The following is a 22,161-nucleotide window of genomic DNA, read 5'->3' as shown; positions in this document are numbered from 1 at the left end:
AAGTAATCCTTTAGCGTTCTAAAAACACAAAGTTTTCAATCGACGATTTGTTTGACACACTTTGCTACTGAGTGTTTATCATACCGTCCTCAAACAGACAATATGCAAACACAAAAAAGCAATTTTTAACACAGCTTAGCTGAAAAAAAATCGTACCACAATCCTTTTCACCGATGGAGTGGGAGATATTGCACAATGAAATGCCACTGCTAATACACTGCTTATTGCTTCATTCAATACTGAGGTCCATCACTACTATCCACTTCCACCACTAACCTCTGCTGCTACCTCCTCTACGACGTACGGAGCGACACGACCGGGGAGGCGAAAGAAAATCCGACCGTCCAGACCGTGCACTCTCGTTCTGACTGAACCATTCTGTGAACCGACCACGGACTAGAAGCCTCGAATTTCTTGGACGCATTTCGCACACACAGATGCGATGAAAAAAAAGGTTACTCTCTCGTCAGATTATCTGATAACAGATAGTACCAGGAAGAGAGAGTGGCTCACTCGCGGATACTGATACACGACCGAGATATACAGCGATAGTGATTCACACCTGCCACTAAGGATATTTCTACACTACACTAGATTTGAATCGTTGCAGACTGAAGAAACTTGCATTTAATTATATCTTCAGAGGACTTATTATTACTAGGACTATCTCCGACGTTGCCTTGGCTTCGACTTACCGAACAACGCACACTTTGATATCGTAGGGAGAGGCCCTATTTTCTCAATCATCGATTGGCAAATGTGGTGTAAGGCGCCGGCGCCAAAAAATCGGTCTCCCTCCGCTCGAAGCAGTTGCTGGTTTGTGTCCCTCTTTTTTTACCTTCTTTTAAACCCTTGAGTGTCTAGAATGAACAATTATTTTTCTATCCATTGAAGGCATGCAATAGGTTAAGTATTCCATTATTTTGCACAGACTGGTCCTGGATCCCGTCGACCTCGTTTTACGTCATTTGACAAATCGTTCGAAGCTAGTTTATACTAACGGGCTTTGTTCTTTACTCAATTTGAAGCTGTTTGTATGACAGAAGATTCTAAGAAGGACTAACAAACTACATAGTACAGGTTTTCCGCTTACGATTACTTTGCACGAACAGAAATGTGTTTTAATGAAAGTGCTGAATGTATCATTGTAAACCTAAACGTCATGGAAACCAAGGAAGTAAAATAGGGTATAAAACGATTGATGGCGATTGATAGACCGGGCCAACCTGACCTTCTATCAGTCTAAATCTTTTTTTTTTTGAACTCAAATTGTTTAAAAACCACAATTCGAAATACCATGCATTGAAAGGTTAAAGGACATTCTGTTGTTTTGCTATGGATACAAAGAAGCAAGGGGGAAAAGGAAACGCAACGCAAAACATGTTCCTTTCTTTTCCCTAGTTATGAGAGAGAAAAGGCGAGAGTGTGAGAGGCACAAATCAGGACAAAAATCTAGCACGACTTTTGAGAATACCAATGGTTCCCAGCGTCTCCGAAAAATGGCCCCTGGAAAGGACGATCGAATTTTCCACAGGATACACGCATACGCTCGTACCGTGTAACTAGTCCATACCGCGGTACACGAGGATGCGCGCGCACACATTCGCAGCGGGAAAATCGTGCGGGTGTGTTTGTGTCGGTTTGGGTATGTTTTTATTCCATTTCGAATAGGAGGCGTTGTGAGGCGCGTTGCTGAGGCTACCTAAACAATACAAACAAGTCCTTGATTATTTTAGAGAGGAGATTCAGCGGGAGGGCACTCTTCTCTCGAATATTTTCCACCCATGAGCAGATGTGGAGGGAAAAGGGTAGGGTCGGAGGAATAGCAAGGAAAACTTACAAACACTCACACAGGGGTACTCATTTCCACGAGCTAGAATTTTAAGGAACGTCCATCCATGAGCAAATTTCGATAGTCCCCCGGAAGTTGGTCATCGATTAATTTGAATATTTCCGTTGAACGAACCGGAACAGGGAGGCGGTTCCAAATGCCTAGGAAACGGAAAACGGGATGCTGAATTTATCATTTTCGGAAACAACACAAATGTGTTGAACAAATCGAGTGTAATGTTTCTATTGTTATTTATTGAATTAACCACGGTGCAGTAGCGTTAACCCACTCGTCCTTACCGTTTTCAATGCATTACATCCACACGGAGCACACAGAACAGAGGTGGTATTTTAAAGTTCGATAAATTTCCTAGTTTTAAACCCTTTTTTACTGGTAATTGTGTACGGCTGCTTGTATATCTTCCTGCTCGTGATTGTGTATAGTATACAAGCATTGAATATGGCCTACTTATACGCTAGATGAGTAAATCCGTTTTGTCAGATTCTATGTGGGCGCCTAAAACCCACTCTCTTGTCGGTTCAATAATGTCATTGGAATTTTTCTTCAAATTTGATTCTTTTCACGCCGCTTGTAAGGCTGCCTTCTAATTTAAACGCCTTCTAATTCAAATGCCACAATATGAGAACTGGGAAAGCCAACTTCTACAAGAAGGCGAAGTAAAGGATACGAGTACAGTTGGTTGATAATCGATCATACACAAATAGATAGACGAATATATTAAACTTTACAATCCAGAAACACATGTACAGTGAATAATAATTCCGACTGACATTCAGCCTAATTCATTAATAAACACCACAAAATGAATCCTGCTATCCAAACCAACAGGAAACACATAACAACGGTTGCTAAGCATCGGAAAGCGTCAGCTCTATTTTCCTTACCATTTTCTTCTAACTCTCGGTCCGCGCAAACATATAGGTACAGTCATGAACTTATTAAGTTTACTTGGTCGCTGCCAACAACAATGTTTGATAAAAGTAGTAGATACACACATTTTCTATACTCTATTCCGAAGCGAAGCGAAGCATAACCACTGTTCTGAGCATTATGACTAGCGCATAGTCCTGCATGATCCTTCAATCGATCACAAAAAATTCAGACATTTGTTCACGATTATATATTAATAATAAAAGATCACGGAAAGGAAACGACACATACACTGTAGGGAACCGTTCCTCATTTCAAAATCAATAGGCAATAGGCTAACCCGTTGTAAAAATTTAAAACTCTATATTTGTTTGCTGATAAGAATTTTTGTACGATAGGAGTTTAAACTATTCAACGGGTGTGGTTTGATACACAAATTAAAGACGATAAATTACTATCCAAAATGTACATGGGAGCGAGAGAGGAGACTCACAAACCTAAACATATGTAAATGTGCCATCCAGTACCAATCGGTGACGCCAGTTCCACGCCACGCCGGTTTCACCGGATGGCACTGCTTTCTGGTGTTGTTCCTTACTGCTTCGTGTCACACGTAAAAAGCTGGCACGTAGATTAAAAGTTAACTTACAGATACAGTACACTACACTACAAGCGAAACGGAAATTGCTTATCATATGTCAACTGCTTGGTGTTGGATATAGTGATATATACTTATCGATGGTGGAAAAATGTGGAAGTATTATTCCGGTGCAAAGTGTCATAAAAAGGTGCCCTGTAAGATTCGATCAGATTGAGTCATTTGTTTCATTCCGCTGGAGACAGTCTTTACTTCAGATAGGGTAAGAGTTGTTATAATCGAGAAACGTTATGGTCAGCTAGAGAGTGTGGGTTGAGATTCAAATCTACTTTTGTTGTCGTCAACATGAGCTTCTTTTAAGGACATTCTGCGTAAAATCTACAATTATCCCGGGGAGACATATGATCGCATTCTTACTAAGAATAACAACGCCTATAGAACTTACATTAAATTATCATAATATACATCGTACGGGTGCACAAAACCTAACAATTGAAGCGTATAATTAATCGGAGTTTTTGATACAATGCAAAGTAAATAAATATTTCCTTTCTCGATCTCGCGATCACATCAACTTTTGCACATACACATTTCGTGTACGTAACGTTACGACACAAAGAGCTATCCGAAGCTCCTGTCCTTCCTTAACTTACATTATGTACACACATATTTTACCTTGTCCAAATCCGAATTGACTTCTTCTAAGGACAAAGGCTTTTCTTGCTGTTCCTTTTTTCACAAATACACAAATAGGACCACAAAAACTGAAACTAAGTTATGCGAGGTAAGTTCCAATTTGAAAAGTCCAACCAACCGAATGGCGTTCAAGCAAAGGTTCACGCTCCGGTCAGGTCAGAGAGCAACTTTTTACCCTTCCTTTTTCCAATGCGCGAAGGCCTTGCGTGGAGCGTAGTACGATTGGTTGAAAATTTTCGCTTAATGATTTGAATGCCTTTAATTAGTAGTAAATTGTTTTTTTTTCCTATCTTTTGCTAGTGTAGTCGTTCCCAAAAGGATATAAACGGTGTTACGTGTGCGCTTCCAAAGAGTTTGAACGATACAAATGTTACTGTTGTACGTAGTTTATAAAATATTTCAAATAGTTATAGTTATGTATAGTCAAACAGGAAACGGAAAGTATATCGATGAAACAAACCGCTAGGCGGTTAGTTAACCGAAATAATATCGCTTGTTATAAGTATTTTTGACATTTGTTTCACTTTTGATCAAAATATCAGTAACAACGTATTGATATATTTTTGTTTCACCGTTCATTTTCAAAACAACTGCCATTCCCAACGGCTTAGTGTACGAATTTCTAATGGTCACTATCTACTTTGTAGAATATCGTGAAGCATACTGTAGATTTTTTCATATTTTTGTGGTTTAACATTTGTTTGAGCACGTGTGAAAAAGTGTGTGTGTGTGTGTTTGTTTGTGAGTAAAATTCAATTTTTGTTCGTCTGCGCGTTTCATTGCACGAACCTGCGCAAACCTAGACGATCTTCAGTCAATATTATTTCTTTGAAACCCAGCCGAATATCCTCCTCCATCCATCCTCTAAAACGGAGCTTCCGTTTTATGTTTGTGCATTTTTTGTTTATCACGAGCTCGTAGGTAGCGGCACAGTTTAAGCCGTACTGGAATTTGTCGGGGCACCACTGATAGCACTAAACAGTGCCAGACTGTGTCGGTGAGCATTATTGTTACCATCGTCATGCGGGTAAACGATTTCTCCGAGTAGATCGCTCAGTGCCGAGCAAAGGTTTTCGTAATTTTCCTTCAGCGCACTATGGTACTCGCGTTGATCGGCCGAGATGAGGTTGGCATTGATTTGAAGGACCGTGTAGCATATTTTTATAAAATCCCTAAAAAGATAATCAACCAAAGGCGTCAGCTAGAAATCGTTCATTTATCATACGTTTAGCGTTTTCCGCTACCTACCGGAACACTTCCTTCAGCTCTTCCACCTTATCGAACGGATACTTCTTGACGCTCGTTTTGGCCGGATCTAGGAAGGCCGAGGCGTACGCCAGTGGGCCAGCGTTTACCGTTACGGCAACACTGCCCTGCAGTCGCAGCTGCAGCTTCTTCAGATCGATCGGTCCCATCACGATCTCCTCCAGTTCGGCGATCTTTGTCTGCATCTCATCGATCGCTACCTCGATCGGGCTTAGCTCGTGCGATTGTCGATCGCGCACCGGAATACGTTTCAGCACGTACGGGAAACTGTGTAATGCTAGAAGAGGAGGACGTAAAAACAAGGAATCATCACCTAATTCACGATAGGCCACATTCCGGACACTTACTTGTCAAAATGGTTCTTCGTTTCCACTGATCCTCGACGGCACCGTGCGCAGAACCGGATGGGGTGAATGGTGTTTCGTACATGAACGTATCCACGTCGTGGTTCTGTTCGAATTCCGTTTGCCGCATTTCCAACTCGTCCTTACAATAGTATGGCGTAACGTGTGTCACCTGAATGTAGGCAATCTTTGGATCTAGCGTCGACTGGTCAACCTATGGTTGAAGAACAAAGCGCAGAAGTATTAGAAAACATGCAAAACCGGTCCTAAACGTACTGACGTGTTCGGGGAAACATCTACTCACCGGTGAAGAATCCATAAGGATCTTAACGTTATCGGGCCCAAACTTGTCTCGGTATTGTTTGTGCAAGCGTTCGGAAATTTCACTCAACGATGTCACTTTGGGTTCCTTGTAAATGTACTCTACTCCATTCTCCTCTTCGAAATATGCCTAGAAAAGAAACGAAACAGACGTCAGATATCGGAAAAGACACACAATGGGGAAGGAAAAGCCTACCTGACCGAAGAAAATCACACGATAGAACCGCCCCAACAGCCTCTTGCCCGATTTGGTAAATTCGATCACACGATTGTACGCCTGCGCCAGGTGTTCGTAGCACTGCGTCAGCCCATGGTAGTCCCGCCGGGACTCCAGTATCGGAACGATCAACCGGTAAAGCTCACCGAGACACTCGAGCCGCTCCGCCCGATCCAAATACTCGGCACACTCCTTTAGCTTCTCCAGCAGGAACTGTTCCGTGTACTGCGAGTCCTGTGTGCCACTGTCCAGCTTTAAACCCTTCTCATCCCGTGGGATATTGCGCGAAATTCGCCCAAACGATTCCGCACCTTGCGCCACCGACGAACAACCTTTCAGCTTGAGGTACTCCGAAACGAGCGCCGCAATGTGCAAGTAGCAGCAGGCCGCCTCCGATATGTTTCCGTTCTGTAGGTGATTGTTGGCCATCGACGTTAGCCACGTTTGGCGAAGCTCCGGTGTGGAAGCGTACGAGTTCGCCAACGAGTGTTGCAGCTCGAGCAGCCGTTCCGGATCCATGTGGTGCGCCTGCATCTGTGCGGTCGCCATCAGGACGGTTCGGACACGACGCGTTAGGTCCTTCACCTCCATCGGAAACCCGGTACCCTTCATCGCCTTGTCACTGCTGGCGTAGTTGTTGATCGTCGAAAGCGACTCCTGGAAGCGGGCATTGTTCAGCCCGATCACATTGCCGATCATCTGCGACACGGATATGATCACCTGCAGGTGCACTCGCGTCAATCCCTTGCGTCCACTGAACTCAAAGTTACTGCGCATCAGGAGGTAGAGGACGGCACACGCTTCCTGGCGCAAGCTTGCCAACCGGCTATCGCAACACTTGAGAAGCTCGTACACAAGCTGCCCACACAGTACGGCCGTACCCTTGAAGAGTGCCTGCGAGAAGTTGTTGATGAATGCACGCAACGCAGCAAACACATGCCGGGAGAGGGATTCCGATTGTCCAAGTTGCAGGAAGCGAAGGTAAACCCGAGCAATCTTTGGCAGCACGGTGCCTTCGAGCATCGAATCGCGAAACTGTACCGAGTAGAGGCCCATACAGTCGAGTACTACGAGTCCGATCTCAGTCGCAAGGTTCGATTCGTATAGGGCTTGCTTCAATCGGAGCGTTTCTTCGACCAAATTCTCCCGGTTGGCGGTGTGATTCAGTGTACCCGACTCAAACCCAGACTCCCCATTGGTAACACTTGCCGGGAGTACTCGTGCCGGCAGCGTGCTCGCTTTAGCCGCCTTATTACTACGTGCATCTTTCGTTCCATCGCTCGGTACCTGCACGTGCTTTTTACCGACGTAGCGGAAGTACAGCAGACACAGATCCAGCACGGTAAAGAACTGAACCGTTTCACTCTCGGTGCAGTTGTGCCACCAGGCGATCATGTGCTCCGGCGAGAGGTGCTTCACCACAAACAGGAAGCTTATCAGCAGGTCTTTGGTTTCGCTCACGGAAAACTTATCCGTCCGCTGGATGATGGTCGGTTGGGTTACGCTGACCGAGCGCGCATGACTCGGGCGGGCCGAGTTCGAGTGCGACTCGTTAAAGTGGTTCCGTATCACTACCGTCCCGTCCTGCGAGAGGGTGGAACAGTCTGAGTTGAGTGAACTAGTCGAATGGCCGTTCGAGAGGTTACTCGACGTTTGCCCGGCGATGGCGGCTAGAAAGCTGTTATCCTTCAGGTGCAAGGACGACCGGATGGGACTCGTGTACTCGATGAACATTGTCACCCGGTTCGAGCGAGACTTTGGTGTGCTAGTTTGCGAGACAACGGCTGATGGGGTCGCGCTCGTAAGCGTTGGAAGTGAATCGCGTGCGAACACATAGCTACTGCTGCACGAAATCCTGTTCCCTCCAACCGTATCTTTGTTTCTTCGCGGCGATCCATCGGAGATGCGGTTAAGGTTCTCCAACACAATCCCCAACCATGGCACGTACAGCATCGCAAGCCGACCCAGCTGACCTTTGTTCTGGTACCGATCGTCCAGGTCGTGTTTGGCCAGCAACTCCTTTAGCGTAACCAAGCCCATCCGCCGGATGTGGCTCACCTCGTTCAGTGAACTTTTCACCTCCTGCAGCAGAATTCCAACGAGGAAGTGCTGCCGGCAGTACTCCTCCGAGAGGCAAAACTGTTGCAGAAGGTCCGGTGCGCGATTATTCGGTGTCAGCATGAAGGGAAGGTTCAGCGGGACGTAGTGCTCGTGCGAGCAAACCTCCCGCAGGAAGGAAAACTTGTACTCCTGAAGGACACGCGAATCTCCCGGGCCCCAGCGATCCATATACACCCGGATCAGCCGGAATACGAACCCTCGGTCCATGAAGGAGAGACACCGCTTCACAAACACCGAAAGGCTCTGGTTGAGCTGATCCGTCTCGAGTGGTAGATCTTTATGGCGCGAGCTGATGTAGGGCACAAGCACCTGAAACAGGGCTTCGATACGGGTAGAAAACTCCTTTGGAAAGCGCTCGTTACGCTGCATCTTGATGCGTCCCGTCGAGAGCAGATACTGTGCCATACTCTTCACGATCACCTCGAAAAAGATGCCGGAAAACTTCATGAATTTGTTCACCAGCAGAAAGTCGGTGTTGTTCGGGTGCAGCAACGTGGGAAGATGGCGACACAGCTCCCCATGGACCGTGCTTACGTGCTGCGAAGTCGGCGAGCAACCGTTAACCGGTTGACTGTCGATCCGGTACACATACTTCACGTACGCCGTCAGCAGTTCCTTCCGTTTCGCTTCTTCTGCCACCATGTGGAACAGATTGACCAACAACCGGATAATGTTCAGACCAACCTCCTCGTTCGTCGTGGCCACGAGTAGCGAAAACAGTTGGTTCAGGATCGTCGGCAGGAACGTGATCAGCGATCCGATCTGGATGGCATGGGCGGCCTTCAGGATTTTGCACGTTTCCGTCGTATCCGGTGGGGCGACAGTTTTCGAGTGCTCCATTAACCGCTCGGCGTGCAGGAAGAGATTGTGCAGATGCTGATCCGTGGTGAGCACGGTTGAGTCGAGTCGTAAGCTGATGGTAAAGATTGGCCTCTGATTGTCGATCCACTGCACATCCGGGCCGGCATTCTGCTAAACGAATGGGAACGGTTTGTAGCCAAGGAACAAGTGTTTTTTTTCGTTTCGATGAGGAGCAAATGGGATGATTGAGGTAGGGGAATGCAATGACGAGGGGAAAAAGAGGAGCCAAAACAATACAGAGAGCAGGTCGCAGGCACAGAGAGAAGAGAGATAAGAAAACATACACATGGAAATAGGTTAGATTTTTCTACAAGTGTTAATGTAAACGTGTTTGTCTAATGTAAATGTAAAATTATATTACGAATCCTCGTCACATGTTCCATCTTTGTTAAGTGTCTTATAAACGCAAAACATTCGTTGATGAGCGATTTGTATGCTGAAGCAAGTAAAGGATTATTCAAAGTAATGTTCGATTAGTTTTATAGATACGTAACATAAAGGGAGGGTTGACTGAACTAACTTTTAAGCTTTTGAAGATAAAATGTCTGACAAAAACTATAAGCAGTTATGTTCAGTTTTTTTTTAATAACAAAAAATGGTTGAATAAATTTTATAATTACTTGATGGAACATGATACGAAACGATACGTTTACCGTTTATGAGCAACGTTTCTTATTAGTAGTGTTAGCGCTAACGAGAGCATGCATGCAAACTATCGATCGCGCATTTTTGTATGCGTTTTGCGAATTTGTCCACTATTTCCTTATTTTTGCTAGAACCACGTCCAAACTTACCCCCTTTCCCAGACCGAGCGGCTGTATCGAGAGGTATCCAACTGGCAGAGATGCGGCCACCGGAAGGCATTGTTCTTCTACATTGATTTTGCCCTTCGTAAGCAGTGGCAGCCAAGCGTACCCGACCGGCGTCTCGGTGCTTGTGGTGGTAAGGTCCTTTTTCTTCGCAATGTTACACGAAACGTGGAAGAATGAAAACAGGAGATGGTGCTGGGGCGTAATGTTGAGCGGTAGACGGAGTTTTATCTCTTCGTACCACGTGGGGTTGGTGTTGTGATGCAGCACCGGGCAGGACATTTGCGAGACTAACATCTCCTGACCAGGACGACCGTAGATACACTACAAATAAAATGAATTAACACGAATAAGAATAGTCCACAAAAAAAATACTACTCTTCCACTACCTCAATGGATTTTGCCTCGGCTGTATCGCTATCACGTAGTTCCACAGTAACGGCAATGTTGCGTGCTCGGGAGAAGATTTTTTGGCTATCGTAATTCAAGTGAAGCGGATACACAAACAGGTGGTTGACAAACTGGACATACGGGTGGAGGTATTGTTCGGTGTTGTTGGCAAATTCTGTCACTTCCAGCGTCGGTTCAGTCGCAGGTGGTATCGGAAATGGGTTTAGCGGTACCAAACTATTCGTGAGGCAGTCTAAAAAACAGAAATCAATCAGATTAACTACCCTGCAGAAATATTTGTATCACAAACTCACTTTTGGGCAGTTCGTTCAAGGGTTCTATGTAAATCTTCAGCGAGCCAGGTATCACAGTCAGTTTGCTAAATTTGTCCGGTTTGCGATACTCCGCCAGCAGCTTCAACAACTCTTCGTCCTTCAGTTTCGCTCCCTCCTGCCGGTAAATAGCTGGAAACTCGTACGACGTATCGAGATCGTTGCTGTACAGCTGGAACAGAGGGCGCGCGGCCCAAGCGAACGGCATCCGATAGTGGCCACACTTCAGTGCGTACTGTTTGATCGCTTTCTGCAACTTGCTCAGCACCTTCGGATCCTTGGTCGCTTTAAGGTAGGGTTCAACTGATGGATTGATGGCACCCTGGAGGATCTTGTCGATGCGGACGACGATGAAAATGTCCGCATGTGGTACGGTAACGTTAAAGATAGCCTGTTTGGTTCGAGCCAGCCATTCTTTGGTGACCGCATCGGAATGTAGCAGATCGTCACTGGTGTCGCATTTTGCGCGGACGGGTTTTAGCGTACCATTGCCATTTTGGTGGGACTTGTTCGATGCCTTTGGGGAAGTGCAGAGGGGCCGTTCCGATTTGCAAGTGCTGGACAAGAGCTCGCGTACGTGGTCCTTGTTCAGATCGAAGTAGAAGTTTTCCGTCAATTTCCGGCCAGCCCGTGCGTCGTACAGTGCTACGCTGGTAAGATATGGCTCGATCTGAAAATAAGAAGAGGAGAAAATAAAGTTCAAATCATAAAAACAGTCACTACAATTTCATATTGCATAAACTTTATTTTTAAACATTAAATACATAAATGAAAAACACCACGTGCGATTGAACAACGCTTCGTTAAAAATTCAACGAAACTATTACGCGCCATTTCTGCGACAAGATGTCTACAGCCAAGGTACCATCATAGAAGACGTATAAACCGAGGTAAGCAAAACAAGGTGTGTACAGAATTCAGGTTGTGCACAACACGGTTTTGACGTTTGACTTGGGTGCGTGCATAACCTGAAGTTTTCGACAATTTTCTGTCAAGTCAGATTTGTATTGCAAACTTGCGCTCGGCGGGCACGCCGCGGCATATCGTCTTCATAAATGCGAATACTGTGCGTGAATTTCGAGTGCATTCGTGTTGAAAATGGTGAAAATCGATAGATAAACGCATCCAGTCGTTGAAACCAGTGTTATACAATCGTGCCGGACAGTAAATTGTACATTTTCGAGCATCTCTGTGAGCTGCTTCTACATCGCCATCATCCGTGTGGTCCTCGTTTTCTTCGGTGCTGAAACACGGTAAGTTTGGTGCGATGCTGGAGGTCTAGATTGATCGTTTGCAAAAAGTGCGAATGAGCCGTAGCAACCGCGGGTTCACGTAAGAATTCGAAGCTGATTTGTGTCGTTTTGTGTGTTCGATTTTAGATGGCGAGCGAAGAAAACGTACGGGCTTTGACCGAAATCACCGGCCTGGAAGAGGGACCGGCCACGAATCTTCTCACGGCATACAACGGCAATCTAGAAGGTGCCATTAATGCGTTCTTTGAAAACCCGGAGGGCATACTGAATCCCGAACCGCCGGTTGTAATCGACGATGATTCGGATCCGGCACCCGCTGCGGCACGTTCCGCCGTCATCAACGACGACGACAACGTACGTGCACCGATTCCGAGGAAGACGGAAATTCTACTTCCACAGATTGAAACAAACCGGGCACGGATCGGGAAGCGACGTGGTGCCGTCATTACCGAGGTCCCGTTTCGAAACTTCGAGCTCGAGGGACGCATCCAGGAGCAGATGCTGATGCAACAGGACAATGGACCGTCGGCAAAGAAAATCACCCGCCTCGAGGCACTCTTTATGCCACCGTTCGATATTCTTTTCTCCGGCGGGTTCGATCTGGCCCAACGACACGGTCGCTCGGTCGACCGGTGGCTGCTGGTAAACTTACAGGACGATCTGAACTTCAGCTGCCAAACGCTCAACCGGGACCTTTGGTCAGACGCCCAGCTGAAAGAGTTTATGCGGCGGCATCTTGTGTTTTGGCAGCAGTCGAACAAAACGACCGACGGGGCAAAGTTTAAGACGTTCTACAAGGTCCACTCGGAACCGTACATCGGTATGATCGATCCGCGCACCGGCGAGGAGGTACGGAATTTTTCCTCCGACGACCTGTCGTCACCGAGCCGGTTTTTGCAAACGCTCAAAGCATTCCTGGTGGAAAATAAATCGCCGCACGGAAAAGAGATTAACGTGAGCCAAAGCTACATGCTTGGCATGGGACCGTCAACTTCCTCGTCGTCGAACGGAGCGAAAATTTTTGGAAGTGCCACCACTAGCACCAGCACTAGCGCGGGAAGCAGTGGCCAAGGTAGCAGTAGCGGAACCAGTAAGCAATCGTCGGTAGCAACTACAAGCGGAACGAACAACCAGCGGAACCGATGGGTCACCGTGATCGATGACGACGACGATGACTTTCAGGAGATCACCGACAGTGAAAGTGAAAGCGATGACAATTCGCGATCAGTGGCAGTAGTACCATCGGCCGGAGGCTCAACTTCTTCCGCCAGCAAACTTCCGAAGGCAGGCCCTTCGTCGTCCGCAAGGGAAAAGGTGGAAGCACATGAAAAATCAGCCAATGATGCTGGTACTGTTGAACCCTCGAAAGCAGAAATCAAAGAAGCAGAGCTGCAACCCTGGGAAATAGAAGATGTGACAAGTAAACCCACGGCTCTTAGTTCCGATTCCGAGTCCACACTCGCACCGGATCAAAAGACGCGCATTCTACTCAAAATGCCGGGAAATGTGACGGAGCGGTTATTTTTCCGCAGTTCCCGCACGCTCGAGCGGGCGATGGCGAAGCTGCGTCAGAAGTACGAAAAGCATTTCCCGAACAGCGGCGACTCTATGGACGTGCGGTTCTTCTGTCAGGCGATTAAGGCTGATCTGTCTTCGCTGGATCCCGCCAAAACGCTGCTCGAGTTGAAGATTCACCCGAACGCCGTGATTCACGTGACAACGGACGATTAGATTGAATCGGGAGAGAGTTCGTTTTTACGTGTGCCAGACGATTTGCCTGCATTATTAAACGTATGTCTCCAATGTCCCATTTACGGCATGGATGTATAAATGATTCATTGCATTCTGTTTTTAATGTATCTGGATATAAATAATTTGTTTATAAGATATTTCCACAATCATGGGTTTATTTTATCCGAAAATTGAGACGGTTAATTTAAGGCGCAAGAGAATCTTTTGTTTTTTAAACAGTTCTAAAAGACAAATAAGTGGAAGTGGATGGATAGGATATGGATAGATTTGGTATAAGAAACAGATTTAAATTCAATTCGCCCTGGGATCATCGCGAATGAGTTTGGAAATGTATAGATGTATGCAGGCGTTGAAGAAAGGAATAACTTATCAAACAGGAACGATCAATAAACTAAGAATTGTATTAAAAACAAAACTTCACTAAGAAGTACCTTAAGAGTTGAAAAACAACTTTCTCAATTAGTTGCTCAGAACTGTTTTGCATATTTTATCAAGGAAACCGTTTTCAAATGAATCAAAAAAATTGGAAAAAACATAGTTTCGCTAACGAGATGGTTAAGTTGTATCTTATGTTTCACTATACTTTAAAATACGTGTCGATCACTTTTCAATATCAAGTTATGATTACAAACCATTTAACCAAAATAAAAAAGAGTTATTAGATTACCAAAACCATGCCAGAATGTAGAAAAATTAGTTTGGGGAAAGAAATTTCAAAAAAATGGTCACCTACCTGACAGAGTGGTGCCTCAGAATCCGGCGGTGGAGCCCCATTTACGCCATCGATCGGGCCCAGCAACCGGAAGCGCAAGGAATCGCACTTGATCAGTATCCGCTGGCCAAACTGTACCCGGTAAGGTTCGATCGCCGCTTCGGTAGATTTGTTCATCTGTGCCGCTATTGCTACCGCCGCTCCCGACGTTGTGCCACATCCGCCGGCCGACTGTAAGAAGAGCATCTGCTGCCCGCCGAACAGCCGCTTCCGGTTATCACGTCGCGCCTGTGCAATCGATTGGTCCGTTTCACGGGCATACCGGTTCAACTGCGGATTCATACTCTGCTCCAGACCCTTCAGCGTGCCGTACTGCATCGTGCTGGGGCTGGCCGGCAGTGGCGGTGCAATCGTGCGCTCCAGCGAAGCCAACCGCTTGTCCTCCTGCAGCCGGTTCTGTTCGAGCACGGACGCGATCCGCCGCAACCAGTCCTCCATCTCCGCCTCGTCGTCCGCCGCCAGTGTAACCGACTTCGGTGGGCCGTCGTTCATCTTCAGCTTCAGCTCGAAGCAAAACCGGCCCTTCTTCGGATTCGGTACCACCTCCGTGCACACCTCCATGGCGATCGTTGCCTTCGCCTCCGACTGCTTCTCGTCCTTGTACAGCTCGAGAAAGTACGCACCGTCGATCTCCTTCCGGAGGGCGCAGTAGCGCTTCTTGAACGACTTCGAGCCGATGTGCGCAAACATGCGGTCCGAGCTGGTGTCTGGACCCTTGTACAGGTAGCCCTGCTTCGCGATCGTATCCGCCTGGGAGCGGGTCATCTGCTCGTCCAGCCGGTCCGGGTCGGTGTCCACCTCGTACACCTCTTCCTTCAGCTCCTCCGACGGCGATATTCTGTTGGTGCGGCGGAACGGGATTCGGAACATCGTGTCAATACTTTCAATTTAGGCAAACGAACATCTAAAACCTGCCTACTGAGTTTGAAGTTTAAATACCGATGAAGAAATAAAACACCAAATTGATCGAAGTTGGCCATAAGGGGTTCCTTTATTTATTTTCAAACACGGGAAAAAAGGGATTTTCGGATCGAATCGTTTGAAATGTATCTTTTGCCGATGTTTTTATGTAATTTAACGCGTATTGTAATCTTACCAGAGTTATTTTCTTTACATAGAACTAATGCTTACCGTGGCAACTCGTAGCATGTTCCGCCGTACTTGCTGTACTTGTAGTGGATGAGGTGATTCGGCGACTCGTACGTGTGAAGCGCTTGTCGAGTTAACAAAAGTCCTCCCGCCACGTTCGAACCAGATACCGCCGTCGTCGTAGTCGTCGGAAGTGATCGATTGCTCGTCGGGGTGCCATTTCTACTACCGGCCGAAGACCCACTACTGTCACTACTTGCCTTTCGCGATCCATTACTCGTTGCGACCGGCGCTGTGGAACTTGCGTTGCCAGGAATGTTACTGTGTACCGTGCGGAACTTCTTTGGTTGCAGGTTTTCCTAGTGAGGTAAAGAAACATATTAACCACGCTTGGAGGTGGGACGGCCAGAGACGGGTTTTAGCTTACCGATACGTCATCGTTGGGGTAGAGCAGCAGTTCCCGCTGGGGATCGTTCTGTATCAGCGTCCTGTTCTTGAGGACGAACGCTTCGAAGTCGATCGGCTCGACTATAACTGGTTTCGTCTGGAAGCAAGAAAAGCGCCGAAGCAGGGAAAAGAACCATAAGCATTTAGTCGATCTTTGGTTTAATTTAATTGAGCCCTAAAGGTGAATTTAAATAATGCCGTTTCCCATCCCCATCCACCATGGTGTCTTTCTTCGTCTTCTACAGGAAATTAAATGAAAAATCCACCGCTTGTTTTACATCCTCCGTTTGGTTGGCTCCCAATGGCTGGTGCATTACCGATTACGGGCCACTCGCTGTAACGTGCGCCGTATCCTCTGTATCTGGCCCCCATGATTAAGGACAATCGCAGCCGATGATTATTAAAACTTAAATTGAAAATAAAAATCCAATACGTAATCATTGCCGGGGCGGCACAAACGGGGCAACCAGCCCCATTCGATGCCGCCACCTGCTTGCACGCGGAGTTTCCTTCCCCGGTCAATATGGTTTCCACCAGAAAATGTGAAAACCCGAAAGGGCTCGCGCGGAAAAGGGTAATAAGGCGTTGTACCGTCCGATTTAAGCCATTTTCTCTGTTGCCGTTTTTTTTTTCATTCTACCAAGCAGTTTCTTTTTCCTTTTTACACACACACGGAGCATTTTTGTCGGTGTGTTAAACCATAATTTTCGCCCGTCTGGACCCGATCCGGGCATTTTGGGGAATCTTTTTTCTCTGGGGGTTTCATCTTCGCCGTACCGTCGCAATAATCCACGACAAATTCGACGCTCGTTTCTTGCGGCGTACACAACGCATCTCAAGTGGATTGCGAGAAAGATTATGTTTTTACCGCGCCAGATCTTTGGCGTTCCCTCCATCATCCCGCACCTGCCCGCTGTTCATCACACAATCGTGAAATGCGTTCTTTTCGGGTGGAATGTATCTGCTTCAAGTTTAGCCTGCAGCCAAATCGATCGGTAACACTCTCCGGGTCGCGGTACCGCATCCCTCGCGCAGAGTGCCGAATAATAATAACAATAATTGTAGTAATGATAATAATAAAAAATCAACGCCATACACTACTACTCAAGGCGAGAGTGTACGGAACGAAAAGGAGAACCCCACTGTTGCTGCATCCGGTGTATGCCGGGCGAGGATAATCGGAATTTCATCGAGTCCTCCCCTCCCCCCTCTGGCCGATGAAGAGAAGTTCACTGCTAGCGCTTTGTCGTTCTATTTCCCTCTCACATAACGAGTACTCCGATAAGGCTCGATATCCCATCCAAAGCGGGGGGTTCGTCGCTTTGAGTCTTTTGTTTTCCTCCGGGTTTTCCCTCGGCCTTTCCCGTGCTAATTGTCCCTACAATGATGTTCATTATGGGGTGTGCAAGCGGGCGCGCTGATTGCAAACTCGAGGCCATTCATCATCGCGTTCGGCTTGTCTCGGGCGCGCGGCTTGCAGCTTGAATGCAGTTTTTTCCTTTCATTCCTTTTTTTTACTGATGGGATACCCTAATATCGGAAGGGGACGGCGATCACCGACGTGTGCATATCCGAAACCCCATCCGAACCGCATGCTAATAATGATGCTGATCGTAATGATTATCGCGGTGGGCCTACTCTCTCTCTCTCTCTCCATCGCTGCGGGGAAATGGGGATCTCGGACGGGAAGTGATCTCGAACGATCGATATCGATATGCACCGGAGCGCCGCCGGAGCAGCATGATCACCCGGCATTTGCGAACGATTAAGCCAGTTGGGAATTTCGGCACCGAGCTTATGGAAAAGCTTTGGACGCTACTTTGGACGTGTGGTTTTTAATGGTTTGATACCGTTCGGGGTTTATGTGCTGATCTCCTGTTTCTCTTCGCGGCAACATTGCGATCGATCAAAACTGTGGCCGTGGCTATGATCGTGATCGTTTATAAATCATAAACGAGTCAAAAATCGGTACTTGGCGACGGGAATGGGAGGTAACAGGATAAGAACCCCGGGCCGCAATATCTTGCGCAAAGGTAGAGAAAAGATAGAGTGTGAACATTGAGAAATGATTTAAAAATTGTTTCTAGGGTTTGACGGCTTGACTTGAAAATTAAAAGGTTAGGTTTATTTCAGGATTCAAAAAACGAAGACAACAAAGAATAAATGAATGTTGAATGAAAGTAAATAAAATCTTATCATCTAAATACAATGGTATCGTAATTTAAGCCCACTTGACAGAAACATGTGGTAAATATTCATGATGAAGGCGAGGGCGATCAAACAATAATTAATTACCGTCCCTAATTTGACTGTTTCGACTTTCTTCTGATTGATTGAACCTCTTTCTCATGAATAACGCATCCATGTGGAACGATTCCCGGCACGGGTTTCCAACATCGGGAATCGGTCGGTTATGCGCATGGTTTCATTGCTCTACCATCGTCCCACACGACGAATACCATTTGCATGTTATGCTGCACCATCGGACCACCGAGTTTATAACTGTCAACCGTCGGGTCTAATACTGTAAATGCTCTCGCCGGCAAGGAAAACCACACATTCTTCCGCACCGAGTCAGATACGTTTACTTGGAAAGAAAAACGAACGAACCCAACTACCAAAACACTGCAATTAGTCTCGCCAGGTGATTGTGTAACGAAGTAGGTGACCGCAAACATGTAATGCTTGCATGTGAACCTCACGTAATGTGGGCGGTGGATGACGGGATGAGGCCATTTGCAGGCGGAAACAAATGCTTTCTCAACCGGAAGAATATATGACAACTAGTGGCTGCGCGTGCACGAACAACCGCGAAACAGGTTAAGTTGATAAGTCAGTAACCGTCAACAAGACGAGCGAAACTGATCGTTATGTGATCGTCTTGACAGGTTCGAATGATAGTTCGGACTAGGAGCTTTCCAATGATAGTTTCAATTTTCACAACTTGCATTTCTTATATAGAAACTCATTGCGACTTCTCAACTTCTATAGAACAACAAGTTAATTTATTTTAAAACAATATTTCAATGTTTGTTTTGGGAAATGTTTGTATGTTCGTTTGTTCGTTAAAATTCTTACATTAATTATTCCTACGCTGGGTCAATATATTCCGTAAGTGAAACATATAGAATTTGGAAAAAATAAGAAATAACTCCTAAAGGTGATCCATTCATCGTAAAGAATATTTATGTTAAGACTATTCCCAACATAAAGTCAATGTGGTTTATCAATGCGCGATGCTTTATAATTTTTTCCAATTACCTTAGATTTGCCTTTCGCCCACAACATACACCATGAACTAACCGTCAATTTTCCCCTTTACCGCAAAGCGCCGACAAAAATGCCAACGCGCGCTCATTACACGCTCAGGATGTACACATTGTTGCGGTACAATAAATTCTATTTAAAATAAAGTACACGCGTACCAGTAAAACGCTCGTGGCGTCCCGTTAATACCCCTTTAAATAGATCTATCCATGCTTTTATTTTCTTCTCTCCATCGTGCCGAAGGCCGGAATGGAGGGGCCGGAAATAAAATTATGGACCATTGTCTTTAGGTCGGTTGGGATGCTGTTCGCTTCGACCGGCGCCATCGCGGAAGGATCAAACCGGAGGGGCAAAAAGCGCATCGGGAAATTCTTTCATGTTCCTAGGCGCCATTTTATTAAATTGTAGTTCAATCGGTTTAGTGAAAAAATGTGCGTTCTTCGCGCGAAAGAAACCTTGCGTCGCTGGGTAAGGAATTCCCGTTTCACACGCTTCCAGCGTGGAATAGATGATGATTATAGCTCCAGGGATGGGTCGGCTTCTTGGAGCATCGAATGATGCAACCAGTTCGCGTCGTAGGAAAACCGTATGACGTCTCTAGTTGCATCAATGTATCGTCCTTCTGAGAAAGCGATCATCAGCGAGATACGCTCGCTCGCGGTTCCATTGGTGGTATATTTATTCCCTTTCCATCCCTGTCATCCCCCCCATTTCGTGTTCGTTTGGTGAAATTAACGAAGCACGAAAAATGTGTGGAAAAATATTTTATCGCACCATCACCGCATTAAAAGTGCAGCGGAAAATAATAAAAACACAGAAAAAAACAGTCCAAACAAACAAACCAACCTAAATCAAAAGCGGCACAATGTCTAAAAACGAAACACACGACAGAGTCGTTGGATGTCCTTTTATTTTTTCGGCCAGTTCGGGGCCACCAGTTTCCCACCCCCCTTCCTGCTCCATGGAGCTTTTGTTTGAAGATTATTATTGGCGAGTGCTGATCTCTCTTTGGGGCGAACTGTTTGCACGTTGTCTGCTCTGCCGTCCGTGTGTTGCTTATGCTTTGCCTGCTGCCTATGCTGTGCGGTTGTTTGTTCTTTTCGGCCCTTTTTGTCAACCGCAAAACCCGAGCCCTGGCCTCATCACAACGGCTCGTTATGCGCACAGGAAGTGAGTGAGTACGGCCAACCGACAACGGGCTCAATTCGCGCGCCGCTGATGCTGGCCCCCGCCAACTTTTCGTTGCCCTGTCGCCGGTTTCCGGCTTCCAACCGGTGCCGTTATCGTGCCGGTCAAGAGTTGGAGGGTTTGTTTTTTTTTGTCATACGATCGCTGGTGTTCGTGTTGTAGCATTAAGCATTCGCAACTCGGCGGCCCTTTAGGACCCCGCGCTCGCTCGCTCGCGAAGTCATTCAATATTTATGCTGCATAAATTCATTTGAATCAGTTCGGGCGGCGTTCGACGGTATCCTTTTTTTCTTCTAGTGAGGATGTGTCTGTGAGTGTGTGTTTTACCCCCTTGGCCGCGTTATTGTTGTATGCAGGAACACGGAACGGCGAAACAACCTCCCCGGTCACCCCATTGTTGATTCTGCTCTACAAAAATAAACAAGAAAAAAGTGAAACGAACTAACAAAGTGAGTCCAGCATACATCTTCCACCTACCACCACTGCTTTAGGCGCTCTCGAGGAGAAGAAAGCGTTTTTTTCCCTTCCTACGTTCGGTTTCCGTTTCCTCGCGCGCTTTAGTGAAAAGCGATCACATTTTGGTGATCTTCTTAAAGCTGTTTGTTTCCCTCCACCGGCTGCATTGTATTAACTGCTTCCCAGATCCTTCCTCCTTCCCGCTGCATCGTCTTCGCCTAGGTCGCAGCATTGTTGTCCACTTCCCTTCTGCGAATGCACTTAAAAGATCACTTCCATCGATCTCTCACTCTCGCACACACTCCCAAGGGTAGGGTTTGTCATCAATGAATGGGCAAACGGGCTCGATTCCGAGAAAATCACAGAAAAGTGCATCCAAGGGTGCATCTGCTGCACATCTCGGAGGAGGATGGAGACAAAGCTCGTTCCGGCGCACAAGGAGACCATTAATCTTGCTTTAGGCGAGCCCTGCCGAGGGCAGAGAGGACAACTCAGGGAATGGGAAGCCGTTGCGTTGCATTGTTGGGGAAAGAAGGAGATTGATTGTAATGGGATTCAATTTATGATTTCTCCACAACGGAGCATCCCGGTAAAACCTTCCTGTCCCCGTTAAGTGTTTTTCTTTTACGCACGATCGCTTAATGCTGGACATTTGTGGCCTGCGTGTACACAGTGTGGGGTTCTTTTTTAGATTGTTGGATTGGCACTGCACAAAAGTCGGTTGATTAGCATTCGAAAGGGCAATCGCGATCGTCGGCTGACCCGCGATACGTTCGACGATCGGTTTCCTTTTGTACTGATAACATAAACAACGTGCAGAGAAAAAAATCCACACATCTTTCTAAAGAATGGAAAGCAGCCCTTCCTTCGTATTGTTTTCCTCACGCAACAATATCAAAAAGGGTGCATCAAATGAAGAGAAAGAGCTCCGTCCAGAGATGACAGGACAGGAAAAGTCCATCATCGACGCATCGGTCTGGTTTTCGGTTCGAGTTTTTCCCCCCGATCTTTCCAACTACCACGCACAAAAACATCACTTCCACATCACAAAGATTCCGTGCTCCGTTGTCGTCGGTGCGTCAAAACTGGCGGTGCATCATTTTGTGCTACCTTTTGCAGCAATCGCAGACCGACGACGACGTCGACGATGAGGGCGGCTCCGGCTTGTTTGCGGTGGACCCCGTTATGCCATGTTGATTGACATAATGTCGGTTTAATTGATACTTTGCATACGGAGCGTCCCACGACCGGGAAAGAGCG

At 46.6% G+C, this 22,161-nt stretch overlaps 2 protein-coding genes across 2 annotated transcripts in view; one reads left to right on the top strand and one right to left on the bottom strand.

Moving 5' to 3' along the window:
- Positions 1-2,088: 2,088 nt before the first annotated feature.
- LOC131263374 (dedicator of cytokinesis protein 9) overlaps positions 2,089-22,161 on the bottom strand; it is a 70,733-nt gene continuing 50,660 nt past the window's right edge. The window contains exons 2-12 of the mRNA XM_058265563.1: positions 15,971-16,087; positions 15,586-15,902; positions 14,416-15,292; positions 10,660-11,347; positions 10,345-10,598; positions 9,941-10,279; positions 6,144-9,257; positions 5,931-6,077; positions 5,630-5,840; positions 5,265-5,559; positions 2,089-5,188 (exon numbers count right to left, since the gene is read on the bottom strand). Coding sequence (XP_058121546.1) covers positions 4,951-5,188; positions 5,265-5,559; positions 5,630-5,840; positions 5,931-6,077; positions 6,144-9,257; positions 9,941-10,279; positions 10,345-10,598; positions 10,660-11,347; positions 14,416-15,292; positions 15,586-15,902; positions 15,971-16,087 — 6,597 coding nt within the window. The 3' untranslated portion in view covers positions 2,089-4,950. The remainder of the gene's footprint in view (positions 5,189-5,264; positions 5,560-5,629; positions 5,841-5,930; positions 6,078-6,143; positions 9,258-9,940; positions 10,280-10,344; positions 10,599-10,659; positions 11,348-14,415; positions 15,293-15,585; positions 15,903-15,970; positions 16,088-22,161) is intronic.
- On the top strand, positions 11,706-13,819 carry LOC131263390 (UBX domain-containing protein 7). The gene is made up of 2 exons (XM_058265582.1): positions 11,706-11,930; positions 12,057-13,819. Exon 2 carries the CDS (start codon positions 12,057-12,059, stop codon positions 13,659-13,661), a length of 1,605 nt encoding a protein of 534 aa, XP_058121565.1. The 5' UTR covers positions 11,706-11,930; the 3' UTR covers positions 13,662-13,819.

This window comes from Anopheles coustani, chromosome 2 (genome assembly GCF_943734705.1).
Source record: "Anopheles coustani chromosome 2, idAnoCousDA_361_x.2, whole genome shotgun sequence".
Taxonomy (NCBI): domain Eukaryota; kingdom Metazoa; phylum Arthropoda; class Insecta; order Diptera; family Culicidae; genus Anopheles; species Anopheles coustani.
This window is presented reverse-complemented; position numbering and strand designations above follow the sequence as displayed.

Coding starts and splice junctions, on each gene's coding strand:
- LOC131263390 (XM_058265582.1), top strand. CDS start 12,057: ATGGCGAGCGAAGAAAACGTACGGGCTTTGACCGAAATCACCGGCCTG.